The sequence below is a fragment of the Orbilia oligospora genome, assembly GCF_000225545.1.
Source record: "Orbilia oligospora ATCC 24927 unplaced genomic scaffold scaffold00006, whole genome shotgun sequence".
In the NCBI taxonomy this organism is placed as follows: domain Eukaryota; kingdom Fungi; phylum Ascomycota; class Orbiliomycetes; order Orbiliales; family Orbiliaceae; genus Orbilia; species Orbilia oligospora.
This window is the reverse complement of record NW_011645563.1, coordinates 1,554,040-1,567,526: the sequence shown is the minus strand read 5'-3', so window position 1 is coordinate 1,567,526 and position 13,487 is coordinate 1,554,040. Positions and strand designations below refer to the sequence as shown.

General features: G+C 44.6%; 7 protein-coding genes across 7 annotated transcripts; 5 read left to right on the top strand and 2 right to left on the bottom strand.

Annotated features, from left to right (window-relative positions):
• Positions 1-377: 377 nt before the first annotated feature.
• AOL_s00006g482 (uncharacterized protein) lies at positions 378-743 on the bottom strand (the record flags this gene model as incomplete). Its single annotated transcript, XM_011119791.1, has 1 exon — positions 378-743. One exon carries the CDS (start codon positions 741-743, stop codon positions 378-380), a length of 366 nt encoding a protein of 121 aa, XP_011118093.1.
• A 47-nt stretch (positions 744-790) lies between these two features.
• On the bottom strand, positions 791-1,130 carry AOL_s00006g481 (uncharacterized protein; the record flags this gene model as incomplete). The annotated part of the gene is made up of 2 exons (XM_011119790.1): positions 791-937; positions 990-1,130. The coding sequence occupies 2 exons, from the start codon at positions 1,128-1,130 to the stop codon at positions 791-793; spliced, it is 288 nt and encodes a 95-aa protein (XP_011118092.1).
• Positions 1,131-2,534: 1,404 nt separating this feature from the next.
• Positions 2,535-2,873, top strand: AOL_s00006g480 (uncharacterized protein; the record flags this gene model as incomplete). Its single annotated transcript, XM_011119789.1, has 1 exon — positions 2,535-2,873. The coding sequence occupies one exon, from the start codon at positions 2,535-2,537 to the stop codon at positions 2,871-2,873; it is 339 nt and encodes a 112-aa protein (XP_011118091.1).
• Positions 2,874-4,238: 1,365 nt separating this feature from the next.
• Positions 4,239-5,189, top strand: AOL_s00006g479 (uncharacterized protein; the record flags this gene model as incomplete). Its single annotated transcript, XM_011119788.1, has 1 exon — positions 4,239-5,189. One exon carries the CDS (start codon positions 4,239-4,241, stop codon positions 5,187-5,189), a length of 951 nt encoding a protein of 316 aa, XP_011118090.1.
• A 1,969-nt stretch (positions 5,190-7,158) lies between these two features.
• Positions 7,159-7,652, top strand: AOL_s00006g478 (uncharacterized protein; the record flags this gene model as incomplete). The annotated part of the gene is made up of 2 exons (XM_011119787.1): positions 7,159-7,375; positions 7,438-7,652. 2 exons carry the CDS (start codon positions 7,159-7,161, stop codon positions 7,650-7,652), a joined length of 432 nt encoding a protein of 143 aa, XP_011118089.1.
• A 1,274-nt stretch (positions 7,653-8,926) lies between these two features.
• On the top strand, positions 8,927-10,287 carry AOL_s00006g477 (uncharacterized protein; the record flags this gene model as incomplete). The annotated part of the gene is made up of 2 exons (XM_011119786.1): positions 8,927-9,144; positions 9,381-10,287. 2 exons carry the CDS (start codon positions 8,927-8,929, stop codon positions 10,285-10,287), a joined length of 1,125 nt encoding a protein of 374 aa, XP_011118088.1.
• Positions 10,288-11,783: 1,496 nt separating this feature from the next.
• AOL_s00006g476 (uncharacterized protein) lies at positions 11,784-12,058 on the top strand (the record flags this gene model as incomplete). Its single annotated transcript, XM_011119785.1, has 2 exons — positions 11,784-11,857; positions 11,941-12,058. 2 exons carry the CDS (start codon positions 11,784-11,786, stop codon positions 12,056-12,058), a joined length of 192 nt encoding a protein of 63 aa, XP_011118087.1.
• Between the last annotated feature and the right edge of the window lie 1,429 nt (positions 12,059-13,487).

Sequence of the window (13,487 nt, the reverse complement as noted above, 5' to 3'; positions counted from 1 at the left end):
CTGTATTGTGACTGCCAAGGCGCCTCCTCGTTGATGATATTGAGAGACCCCTTTCTACAAAAATGATTATTTCCACGAATAGTAGGATCCCTCACCTGGCGACTCATCTCATACCGGCTTCTATCTTCGTTATAAGACGTCAAATTCAAGAACTTGACTTTCACCAGAAGGGGCTTGAGTGTGGTGGCGCAAACACAAACAATGGTTGTAGATAATTCAATGCCCCCCCAAAGATAACAGATGGCAACAGAATCGTAATTATTAAATACCATCCGAGTTGTATACACGATTCGAATAATCGTCGCAATGCAGGCCCTAGGCCGGATTAGATTCCTTGTTCAGGTTCAGCTTTATGAGATAATGGATTTTCGATTGACTTACAACGATGCCACAGAGAGCATAGCACCCGCAATGACTTTGACCTGCAGCCGAACTTTAAGACGGTGTAAAACTATGGCTGGAATTATGATCCCGAGAACCAAGTCCAAAAATGCCGTAACAGCGCCATGGCTGTTAAAGATAGAGGTACGTTCGTCGACGTAGCAAGAGTCTGATCCAAGGGCCCAGTTCAGACTGATCGGTTGACAAGCCAAGAGAAACCAGAAGAAAGGAATGACCGTTATTGCAGTTGCAGCAAAGCTGATAAAGTATAAGGCGAAGATCTCGATACGATTCTGAATAATTTTCAGAAGAGTCAGAGCAAAAGATATCTCGATGACGCCAGTCCCAGGAATGAATAGCATTTGCTGGATGTAATAGTACTAAAAGGCTCCAAGCCATAGTTAGTGCTTCAGTCGTCTAATAAGCTTGTTCTCTTTGCACAATTAAAAACCTTTTGTTGGTTGCGCATTATGTTGGTTTCGCTGGGCGTTCCGAGACCAACCCCGTAATTAACGATTGCAGCGATAAAAACAGCACTACGACACGTGCTTAATAACTATAGAAAGTTAAAAATCCAATCTCTAGACCTATCTTGAACAAAGACTTACTGAAGATAACAGCACGAGTGCATCTTCTGAGTTAAATATCCTCAGAATTTTGATTCGAGTAAAACAGCGAAGACCAGTGAAAATCCATACAAAGATATTGCCAACGATTTCTAGCGCGATCCAACCGCGCGGGGAAGCCATGATCCAGGTTTCAGCTTGATGAAGAACTAGACGAAAACTCATTAAATAGCGGTGTGGAAGCCTGCCCCATGGCCAGTAGTTCGGTAAGGTATATATAGCTGGAGCCCTTTTATTCTTACCCTTGGTCAAGATAGCGAGCCCTGAAGTTGATATATCCAAATTCTGGTCGGACATGCGCGTGTGAATTCCAACTTCCAGCCGCACGGTTGCTCAGGAAGATAAGCCCCTCAAGTTAAGGGCACACAGTGCCAAAGCGGCATTGCTCAAGGGTATAATCTCATAATTTTTCTGAAGTCAAAGCGAAAATGTAGAGCACCTTTAATGACTATTTCTGGCATAACGGTTTGCGGGGTCCCCATATATTATTCTTGCAGAATCCACTTGCAAAAAGCGGCTTAAAAGGTGCTCGACCGGTTTGTACCCGAAAGTCCTGGGCCTTAAACCGGTTAGGGGCTGATATTTCAGCACCAGCGATTCCGACGAAATAGTTGACCTACGCAGATATCGCATGTGAGAAGTCGAGTCCCATTGTAAGTAGGCTGAATTACCAAACTTGAAGGCCAGGTGCTTCCTTAGGCCTTTTGTGTTCTCGAATTCTCGGGTTGTATCTAAGCTTTAAATTTTGTGACAGAATCGATCGATCGATATCGCACAAACCCTCGCAAACCCTCCCCGGTTTTGGATTAGTGTAGAAACTTCCAGCCAATCAGATTTTAGATGGCTCTGAGCTTGACCCAGCTGAACGCCACACACGCGTACTTCTTCGCCACAGGCCTCATTAACTCACCAATGTTCCAAATATTCATACAGGTCTCATTCGGCTCGAAAGTCCGAATTTTCGAAATTTTTTTAATTGTTCGTCACTGTTTTTTTTAAAAACTGGCGAGACCGGTTTCGTTATGATTTCGTTATGAAGGGTTCTCTGAGGCGCCTTTCTTAAGTTGTGAAATTAGGGCGAGCGACTTAGTACCCTAGATTGATGTCCAACGTTATAACTAACTAAAGGCTACAATCCCGTGAAATTTCGTCACTAGACCCGGTGTCCCCAAGCTTAGATCGAAAACGAAAGGTTTTGAGGTTGAACACGTTAAATACTCGCCACAGTCTTTCGACAGGGGGGTAAGCGAGCTGCATGCTTCCCCGAGAACAGCTAGGTAGGGACAGGGGCATCAGCCAGCTGCAGCTCCGACCAAACCTAGTCCAGGCGTTGGAAATCACCATGGAGCGGGTCCAAACTATTAAGCTAATCAACCGAAATCATGGGTATATAATCCAGTCTAGGTATCGAGGTCCGTATACGCATGGTTATAAGCAGACTGCATTCTCTAATTCAAAACCCCATACCCACATCCAGCATATGAGTCAAAACACATTAGACGTCTTACTGCCTTTCCCCCCTCTATAATGATGTTATCACTGATAGCTTCTGAAGTTTGGGATCAAACGGACGATTGGACGGGGGTGACTAGTCCGATGGAAAGGCGAAAACGACAGAACCGCCTCAACCAAAGAGCATACCGTGAGTTTCCCTTGAAATTAATCCTCCCCATGGCATGGGATAGAAAGTTGGTCTGGCTGCATGCTTATCTGGTACCGTGGAAGGTAAGCGAAGGCATATTCGACGATGTGCACCAATTGAAGAGGATACACCCGTCCCAAAAGCTTCCACGGATTCTGAGTGTCATGACGTGGTCATTGTTGGAAGCACGGCACCATTTTCGAATTCTCCGACCCACCCATTAGACTTGATTACATCACCCGACATTCACCACCGTCTCCAAGTCGTCGATTTCGTCCGGCGCGTACTTTTGAATTGTAGTCTGCGTTTACAAGCACCGTCGGAACCTCACCTGCTTGCACGTTTGAATGTTCTAAGCGCACTGATTACAAATGCTGCCATGCTGAACATACCATTCCAAGACCTTGGCCGGGAGGGTGCCATCTCACGATTCAACCTCCAGGGGCCGGAACCGTTAGGAATGAATTCCACCTCGCTAATTCCTGAGAGCCTTCGCCCGACCGCTTTACAAAGAGAAATAGTTCATAGTCCATGGCTTGATCTCTTTCCGATGCCGACGCTTAGAGATAGCATTCTCCAAGCCTTTCAAGAATCTCTTTTAACACAGAACCAACTGTGCCATTCTATCTTTGCTGTGGATGACACCGGTGGCGCAATAGCCCCTCTTGTTGTTTGGGGGGAGCCTTGGGATCCTAGCAATTGGGAACTATGCCCTCAATTATTAATAAAGTTAGACACATTGTTAAACGATTGCTCAACCGCGTTAGAATCGACAAATTTCTGGCGCAAGAAGCGGGGTGAAACGGAGATAATACGTGTACAATAATGAGAAGAGCAGTTACTTATGGTGTCCATTGCGGTTTTTAATTCGAAATGTGTAGCTCCTAAATACCGGTTATTCTCTAAATTAATCAATATTACCTTGCTGTTGAATATCGATCGTGCAAAATCTGCACCACACTTGATAAATCAATTTTAATACTCGTACACAGACTCTTCGTAAGGAAGCTCCCTAATGACTCTCAGTAATCGAATGACATTCGTATAAATATATATTTATTCATATCACGTATTACATGGGGTGGTGGTGGCTCGACTAATTGAACTCGTGTCAGTCAATGTTAAGGTGGCTGAGCAGCATGCAATATGCTTACACCCCGACTCGCTGCATGCGTCTAACTTGTTTTACTAAATTCCCCGAAGTAATCTCTGGTCACCTCAACCTACTTCGCCAGTAGCAATCCTTCCGGATATAATGAACCACTAGAAGAATCTTCCAGTGGAACTCAACAGGCTACCATAAATCCAACTGCAATTTCGCGACGCAAAAGTTCAAATATATATTTCCATAATCCGGCACTCTCTTCCTTTTGGTTCAAGCCAGTCAAGCCGCAAAACTCCCTCCCAACACCAATATAATGTTCGAGTTGATAAGTTGTATCTGAGTAAGTGCGCGTACATTGGTTCCTATCCGTACCCAAACCTCTATATACTGACACGCCCCTAAGCCACAAGCGGAACCTGTTCCAAAGTTTAACTACACAAAAGCTTATACTCCTCTACATTTGATCTCGAGATAACCCATCAAAATGTTCCGAAACACCCTAATAGGCGGTACCAAGTTTCGCCCCGACGAGCATATACCCGATTTAAATGGAAAGGTAATACTCGTTACCGGGGGGAATTCAGGGCTAGGGCTTGAAACCGTACGCCAACTCGTAAAGCACAACCCATCCAGAATTTACCTCGCAGCACGGTCAACAGAAAAGGCACAAGTGGCTATTCAGAAACTACAAGAGTCACATCCTACCGCTATCCCGGTTTCGCATCTCAGTCTAGACCTTTCATCGTTCGACAGTATTAAAGCTGCCGTGGCGGTATTCAAGCAAGCTGAGACTAGACTTGACACCCTCATCAACAATGCCGGTGTTATGATGCTTCCAGAGGGCTTGACGAAGGACGGCTACGAAATCCAACTTGGGACTAACCACCTCGGCCACGCGCTGTTAACACAGCTCCTCCTTCCAATGCTTCAAAGCACAACAAAATTGAATTCGGATGTACGTGTTGTCACGGTCTCTTCGGGCGCTGAATCATTTGGTCCGAAGAAGTTATACCCAGTCGAAAACTTCAAGACAACGATGCCGGGTCTCAGTACCCAACATCGCTACGCTATCTCCAAAGCGGCCAATATACACTACAGCAGTGCCATGGCTCAGAAATTCAAGGATATCAAATTCGTTTGTGTTCATCCGGGGTCAGTTCAAACTAATTTGGCTGATGCGATATGGAAAAGTTCAAATGTCGTTTTCAAGGTTTTCTTGGTATCATACGCTCTCTTGTTCATTACTAAGCCAGAACAGGGCGCTTTGAATCAACTATGGGCCTCAGTAAGCCAGGACGCTGTGTCGGGCGAATTCTACCACCCAGTTGGGTTGGCTGGCAAGGGCTCCCATCATGTTAAGAATTCGAAGGAGCAGAAGCAATTATGGGATTGGACACAAGCAGAGCTTGAAGCGCACCTACCAGCAACCCCCTAGATCACGATATCCAGTTTTTTTCTATTTCATTTTGGACCTGACGCGAGGAAGAAACTGGTAGCCAGAATCGAAATTCTTCCCGTAAACCTTCTAATTGAGTTGCATTTCTGTCGTTCCCTGTAACTGTGTTAATTAGCTCTTCAAGGTCAATGATTAATATTTTCTACTATAAGACGAGTTACTGGGTAAAAATGAGATCCGAAAACAAGCTGTTGGAACGAGTCTAGCTCTGAATCTAGAGCTAGCAAATTCGAGGCTTTTCAAAAATCATGGCTGCATTCCCGTCACTAAGCGCTAGTTACTAGTATACTAAACACTAGTTATTACTTTCGTAATAGAGTCTATACTGTTTATATACTTATCAGGCAGCTCCAAGAGCATCACTCACTCAGCTATACCAGGGTGATCTAGATTTTTTGGAACATTTAAAAAAAAATTAGTCTCGAAATGTAGGATATTCAAAATACGATCGAGCACTGGTCAATCTAAAGATTTGAGATTCCCCGTATTCCCCCCAACTATATATATTCCGAAAGAGCTGATTCCTCACAATAATTGCGACCCTATAAGTCCTATCACATGCATTAAATTATAAATAGAACAGTAATTCATTAGATGATTTAGGGCAGAGCCTAATCCACACCACCTAGGATTCCCACCGAATCGGATAGCAGAAGCTCGTAGGGATTTTTATCGAACAAGAATGTGTTGCCTTGCTGAAATCCAACAGCTTTATAACCCTCGGCCAACGCAAGCTGACAGGAAGCTCTGCAGCTCTGAGATTATATTAGCGATTACTCGATGATTAATGAGACTCGAGACCGATTAGTAGAAGAACCTAAAATCTAATTCTTGTACCCCGATGTAATGTGCGAGCATGCTGGCTGGGATTCTATCAAATTTCCTAGGTTTGTCGTAGCTGTCCAATCCCAATTCAATGTCCTGCCGACTTAAATTCTTAGCCCAAGCAGGCACCAGTATGCCTGATCTTCGCGCCGGACAGCTGCAGGGTGAATAGTGATCACCAACAAACCAGCCAGAAGGTATTTGCTGTGTTGGTAATGGAATGAATTCAACTTTGGAGTTCAGTATAAAGCGGTTGGAAGTTCATAGTCAGCCAACGGGAAGAGTTTCAGTAAAAATGCTTAGGAATCCAATGATGCTTGGGATGGGTTTGCTTTGGCTTGTGCTTGGCCTTGGATGGTGATCAACCGCAAACTAGGATCTAATCAGGTTAAGCCCTGGGCATCTTAATCGGTCCGCAGCCCCAAATTGCAAGTAAGCAACCCAAGTCTTAAGATGTATATAGGTTGCTCATCGGTAGGCCAGCACGCGTGATGACAAGTTTCAGAAGCTATGTAATAACTTAAGATCTTAAGACTTCCATAGACAAATGACGAACCCTAAGGTTATTCGAAGATCTATGTACTATACTCGGAGCGAGAGTCACCAGCATGACCGCCTATGAAGTACGACCCACCCCCCGTCAGTGAATCAAGTTGAATCAACAGGCTGGTGATACGGGCGAATGGCCTAGGTTCTCAACTATGGGCCACTTCTACGGCTCCAGCCGTTAGATTTAGTGCATGTGAGCCTCATTTCGCCAAAGGTAAAATAGCGGGGCCCGGGGTAGGATGAAGTCCGAGATTCGAGGTATTTAACCCATTAATCGAATGCATTTAAAACTAGTAAGAGTAGAAAGCTTGTAGCATGCGCATGTGGTTCTCTGTAAAGGTTGTATCAATTGTTATATATATGCGAAATTTGGAATATATTCCACTCGATTCTCGTGGAAGTACAAATCACATTTTGATAACACCACAAATACTACGAGGAATCATTGGGTCTGTCATTTGCAACTCAGAAACTCGTCGGCCATATATATACATACATCATTTTTATATTATATTATATCAAAGTTTCGACAATCCCGCTACAGCGCTAGGTCGACTCCACTACGTATACGACAATGAAATATCTATTTTTCGCAGCATCGATGGGACTTGTGCTGGCGCAAAACCCTGATATCATTCCTGAATGTGCACGACCGTGCATAGAACGCGCAACGGCCTCCAGCTCTAGCTGCGAAATTGGCGGTTATTATTGTGCTTGCGCGAACCTCGGACCAATACAAGCGGCGGCAACATCATGCGTCGTTACTAACTGTGGGACTGGCATCGCCCTGTGTAAGCATAAACCTCGTCCTTTTCTTGCTTCTAAGTATACTAACAGTAAGCATGACGGATAGCCGATGTCGTTCCAGCAATCCAATCTCTGTGCCAAAGCATCGGATCCGGGCCCTCAACTTCAATCTCAGGAGGAAATGGCCCCCCCAAGACAACTAACGATGGTGGGGTTTCCACACCATTACCAACAGGAAACAAAAGTAGTGGAACAGTCCAACTTCGATGCACAGGTTTGTTAGGGATGGTTGGGTTGATGATTCTAGCCCTCTGTGGCTAGCTTATAATTATTCTTTGGGTCTACAGTGGTATTAGTAGCTAAGACGGTTGAGAGAAATCTATTTATCAGTGCCGCAGGCTATTATTGAAAAGGATAATATAAGCAAGTACTTAATTAAAGACACAATTGTTCTGGCCTTCGTACTCCTCAAGTGCAATTTATTGTCTTCTAGGCGGTGTAATGTTACGTTCAGTAATCTAGTCAAATACTGCGCTGCTCCAGATACTGAAAGCGCAGGGCCGTTACTGGCTAAAATCCATACAAACTATTAAACTGTTCTAATGACGTGAAAGAACTAGCGTATAATTAAATAATTCTGCTCCTCTTATTCAATTTCAGAATGGAACCATTGAGAAGCCCCGAAATTCTTCGTATACAGCTATAAAGAAGCAGGTGATCCCTGGCGCAATATTCTGCCGTCGAATTCGAGAAATGATGATTCAAGTGAGCAAATTCCGAGACTATTCTGATTTTCATACTACAGGATTGATCACAATTGCACAAGAATACATTTACCTCTGAATTCAACTTCGTGTAGCTCCCCCCAGATGCCAGGCCCGACTCTAGAGTACTAACATTCAAAAAGCTGAATTGAACCCGTTCATATATTAATACATATATTTCACAAGGGAAACATCAATACCTCGGCTTCACGTTCGCTGCAGGACTGACTCAAGATTATTCCCTACTTGTATAGTCTGCCAAAGCGCTTAAGCTATGCTATATCACAGGCAAGGGTATCGATGGTGATACTGCGCGATCAATACCGGCCTAGAAACGCCAGCGATTCCTATGGACCATATGACCATGTAAGGTACGAAACACGGCATCTAGTTTAGCTAGTCTAATCCGCAAACGAGGACCAAATCCGGACCAGATCGAATCCTAATATAGGTCCAAGATTTGGAAGTCCCGGCACTATTGGCCTCCCCACTGCTCCACTTGAGCTAGATCAGATACCCCGCACAAATTTTCCATGGACGTATCCACCATTGATTTTTAGCTCTTGACTAGCGGTCTAGCATATGCGATATCTCCGCGCCCGAGAATTTAATATACTGTGTAAATTACGGCTAACTCGTCTAGGAGTATAACTACTACGTCTTCTTGCCTACGAGAAATTTATTTCAAAGGACTTTAGATAGAGAAGGCAGCTCTTAAATGCAAAACCTCCTACCCTTCAAAAGTAACCCTACTTTATTTCATATTTTCAAGAATTGTTGAAATTGTGGTTTATCTTATACATATTCGAGATATTAATTTTTGCTGCTACTATGGGGCCTGACATCAAAAAATCAATCGAGAGGCCAACGGGAGATGTCGAGTACATCGAAACCGTACCCGAGTCAGCGACCTTAAAAAAACCGACTTTCCAAGAAATCAGAGAAAGGCCAAAACTGGTAACCTACTGCCTTGGGCTCTCTGTTTCTTTCCTCCTACTAGGTTTTGATTATAGTGTGGTATCAACTATATCTGCTATGCCCCAATTTCAGTAAGTTTCACAAGTGCACATTAGTATTGTGCATGCACGAGAAGCCTACGGGAAATGATCAACTAATGAAGGTATAGACAGGTATTCGGAGAATATCATGATTTTAAACTTATCATACCAGCTACCTGGCTCGGCTTGTGGAACGGAATGTACCCGATTGGAGCCATGATAGGATCCGTTTGCTCTGGTTTGGTTCAAGACCGTTTCGGACGTAGGCTTTCCTTGTTTATTGGCAGCATCCTCACCGCGACATCTGTAGCAGTATGTTACATATCCGACGTTCCTGTCTCCCTCGACGGTAGAAGGGGCCTATTTCTCTTTGGGAAACTTCTACAAGGGTTCGCTATGGGACATGTTGTGAGCACAAGCCAAACATACATATCCGAGAACCTTCCGCCTGGGCTCCGTGGGCTTTTGTTCGCGCTGAATCCGCTCTTTCAGCTTCTGGGACAACTACTAGGGGCAGTTGTAGTGCAAGCACTATTAACTACCAATGGTCCTCAAGCATACAGGACTTGTTTTGCGACCCAATGGCCGTTTTCAGTCATACCTCTACTTCTATCAGTGTTCATGCCCGAAAGTCCACCTTGGCTTATCAGGCAGCTGAGAGTAGAGGACGCACAACAGGCTTTCCACAGAGTCGGTTCAGCCGGCGTCGGAAATTTGGAACAAGAATTTCAGAGCCTAGTGCAATTAGTAATAGAAGAGCATCGAAGAGCAGAACTCGAAAGTGACGTCCGCTATATTCAATGCTTTCAAGGAGAGAATCTTCGGAGGACCCTTATTGTAGTATTTGCCAGTTTAGTCCCCACCGCGTTCGGATTGCCTTTACTCGCCTCCGTCAGCTATTTTTTCCCAATATTGGGCATGGCAGTGTCTACTTCACTTACACTTCTCATTATTGGAGTCGTTCTGGGTATAGTAGCTAACATTGTTAGCTTCTGGACGCTAGTAAGATTCGGACGGAGGAGTCTAATGATTTATTCGCTGGGAGCCAGTTCTATCGTATGGCTTGCGAGTGGAGTTGCAGGCATCTTCAGCGGAAGAATCCCTATCTGGCATGTAAAACTATACTTTTCCTCACACGGCAAGCCTCAGGCGGTTAACAGTTTCATTATGCTAGGTTTATCGCAGGATCAATGATGGCGATTATCGTTATTGTAGGCGTTGGAGCCTGGCCCGCATCTGTGGTCATAAGTGTCGAAGCCTCTTCGCTCCAACTTCGCGCGAAAACCCTTGGGATATATGGGCTAGCGTCAAATCTTATTTCGGGGAGCGTCGCCATCGCACTTCCTTACGTCTATAACCCAGACTCTGGGAATTTTGGTGGCAAAACATCTTTTATATTCGCAGCACTCTGTGGTATTTCTTTTTTGGTAACCATTCTCGCGGTCCCAGAGATGAAGGGTCGAAGTGCGGAGGAAATCGACCTTATGTTTGAAGCCCGTTTGGCAACCAGAAAGTTTAAATCTTGGGAGATGTCAGGATCAAAAGCGAAATATTGAATTCGCATCGCTATAAACCCTATTCGGCAAAGGGGATTCGTGAGATTTGAGTATCTGTCAGAGTTAAGGAGAAGGCAGTTCTATCAAAACTTCTATTAGCAGATTAAATATTTTATTTACCAATGCATATGGCCGTATTCCCCTTTAGCCAAGTTTCTCCTATCGTTGATAAAAAAGTAAATCCTGAATCTACGTTCGGGGCCCGGTTTCATATCTTAAGTGTCAAATAAATATCATGACTATTAAAATTAAACGTTGAAATCTTGGACCTGCGTTTGTACTTCCAGGCCATAACAGATCAGCGGGTTTGTGTAATGATTGTAAATGTATTCGAGACCGAGCACTAGCACACCGAGATTGGCTGGAGTTACGTATATCTGGCTTACTATCTTATATTTCCCTTGGATTTTAAAAAAAGGAAGCAAAGTGATCAGCCCAGGAAGACCTTGTTCGAATCTCGATCTAATCTTGAATTCGAAAGATTATCGATATTATCAGCTGCGGTGTAGAACGTAACGACCCCTGTCCACCAGATGTGCAGAGGGCCCGAGCCAAGAAACTAGTTGACTTCGCAAGCAGGGACCAAATTGAGTTAGGCCGATTCACAAACCAGCCAATACGAGTTCGAGGAATAAGGATGCCAATACTGCAATTGCATGGAATGGAACATAGATCCTGTAGCTTCTAGCTTCCAGATGATATTAAAGTCATAAACCTTCTGCCTAGTAAATCTTGCGTCCCCCAGAATCCCCGATGCTGTTTACTAGAAAAGGTTTAAGAATTCTGGCTCAGAAATTTGATCTGGGGCCCCGCAATAGACTTGTGGATTTAATCGATTTTTCGCCTATGACAGGCGAGCCCAACGAGAACTGGGAGGCAGGGTTATCACTTAGCGAAACGCTCTGACACCCTGTTAACGAAGGTCTGATGTAAATACACAGCAACCACTGTCAAAGCGGAATATCGGGAGATTGATAGAAGTTTCACTACGAGTCATGATGGCTCCTTGTTAGGGAATCCCCTCAGCCGCCACCAGATATTAAGAATTGGTTTCTTGCTCCCATGGCCCTATAATTATCTCCACTCACGTCTTGGGATCCTCTTTAAACCTTCACGACCATTAGCAGCTGCAATATGGTGTTCCCAGGAAAATTTAGCACTGGATGCTTCTGTTGCCGAAGACGAAAAATCAAAGTGGGTTATTATCTGTTAGCATAGAGCTGTGTATATGCAATACATGTGACCAATCCGGCCTGGCCCAGCTAACAGCTAACGAACATATATATTATAGTGCGACGAAGGCCAACCTAGCTGCCGACGCTGCGCCATCGCAGGAATTGAATGCGCTGGATACCGCAAAGATCTTATCATACGTTCCGAGAACTTTCGTGTTCGCCAACGGGTTTTGAGAGCTCGTCCTGTAACGGAACAAAACCCCCCCAGACTAATACCAGCATCAGAATCAACAACGATAAACTCAGATGGCCCCACGCTATTGGAAAACCCTCTCTCTATTCAAGTTCAGTCGCCACTTCAATCTCCATCCCCAAAGAGCTTGTTAACTTCATTGCAATCGGATACACCCGTACGCATGCACGTGCCGCTCTACACACCTTTACCAACACCTCTAGAAGATACGGCTCTAGCCTTTTTTGTTGATCAACACGTGCTCAAATCGCGGCTCAACCCTCTAGGAACAGGTCATCTTGAATTTCTCCCGGATTTATATACTGCAGCAGCCGATACTTCCTGCCTAAAATCCGCAGTACTTGCCACCGCTTACCTATCCTTGTTCAATCACACTGGTCTGCCATGTTTAGATATCATGGCTCGTACAGTGCGGTCCTGCGCTCTGCGCACAGTTCGTGCTGCTATTCAATCTTATGAATCCGCTGCGACAGACGAAACACTCGTCGCCATTATGTTGCTAAGCCTATTTGATGATATCGACGGGAACAGACCGAGCATAGTAAATCCACACATTCAAGGGATACGCCATATTCTGCGGCTTCGAGCGAGTAAACCACTGAGGTCGGAGCGAGATAGATCACTTTTTGCATGGGCCTTTACTCATATCCATATTTACGCCTTCACAACAGCAGAATACAGGTGTTTTGACCCGAACTGGTTCCCAGCTTCTATTGAAGAGGATGATTATGGCTCCCATTTTACTCTACTCGCTTCAAAGATCAGCTACTTTTGCGAACTCGCCCAAAAAGCAACACCTCAGAACTCTGATGGCCTACCAATTATTGATGCCGCGACTAGAAGAGATTCGGACTTATCAACCATTCTCAAAGCAATAAACATTCAACTCGAACTAGATTCTTGGACCAAATCTTTACCAAGTGACTGGATTGCTCGAGAAGTTCCAAATATCACAGACCATTGCATTAGGGAGTTCAATTTCCTGACGACATATGCCTCCCAGAATCTCGCCTGCGCATGGGCCCTTTTTCATTCCACACTGATCATCTTCTACAGCAGCTTGATTACTTGTTGCCATCGTATTCTCTCGTGCGACTTGGCTTTAGTATCCGAGGAGGAAAGAAGCCGAGTTGAAACGACCGCTACTATGGCAGAATCAAATATAAAGAACCTTCTCTCTCGTATTTGTAAAAGCTTGCCATTCGCTACAGGGGATATTGATAGGAATGGGGTCAAACTCACCTGTCTGAAATACAAACCGGGCTGTGGCTATCTCCTTCTCTGGCCCTTAACCATTGTGGCAAACTGTCGATATTCAACTACATCGCATATTGCCCTGTCAACTATGACACTACTCCGAATTGGGTCAGCTATGAAACTAGCCAACTGGATTTCCCAGAGACCAAATAT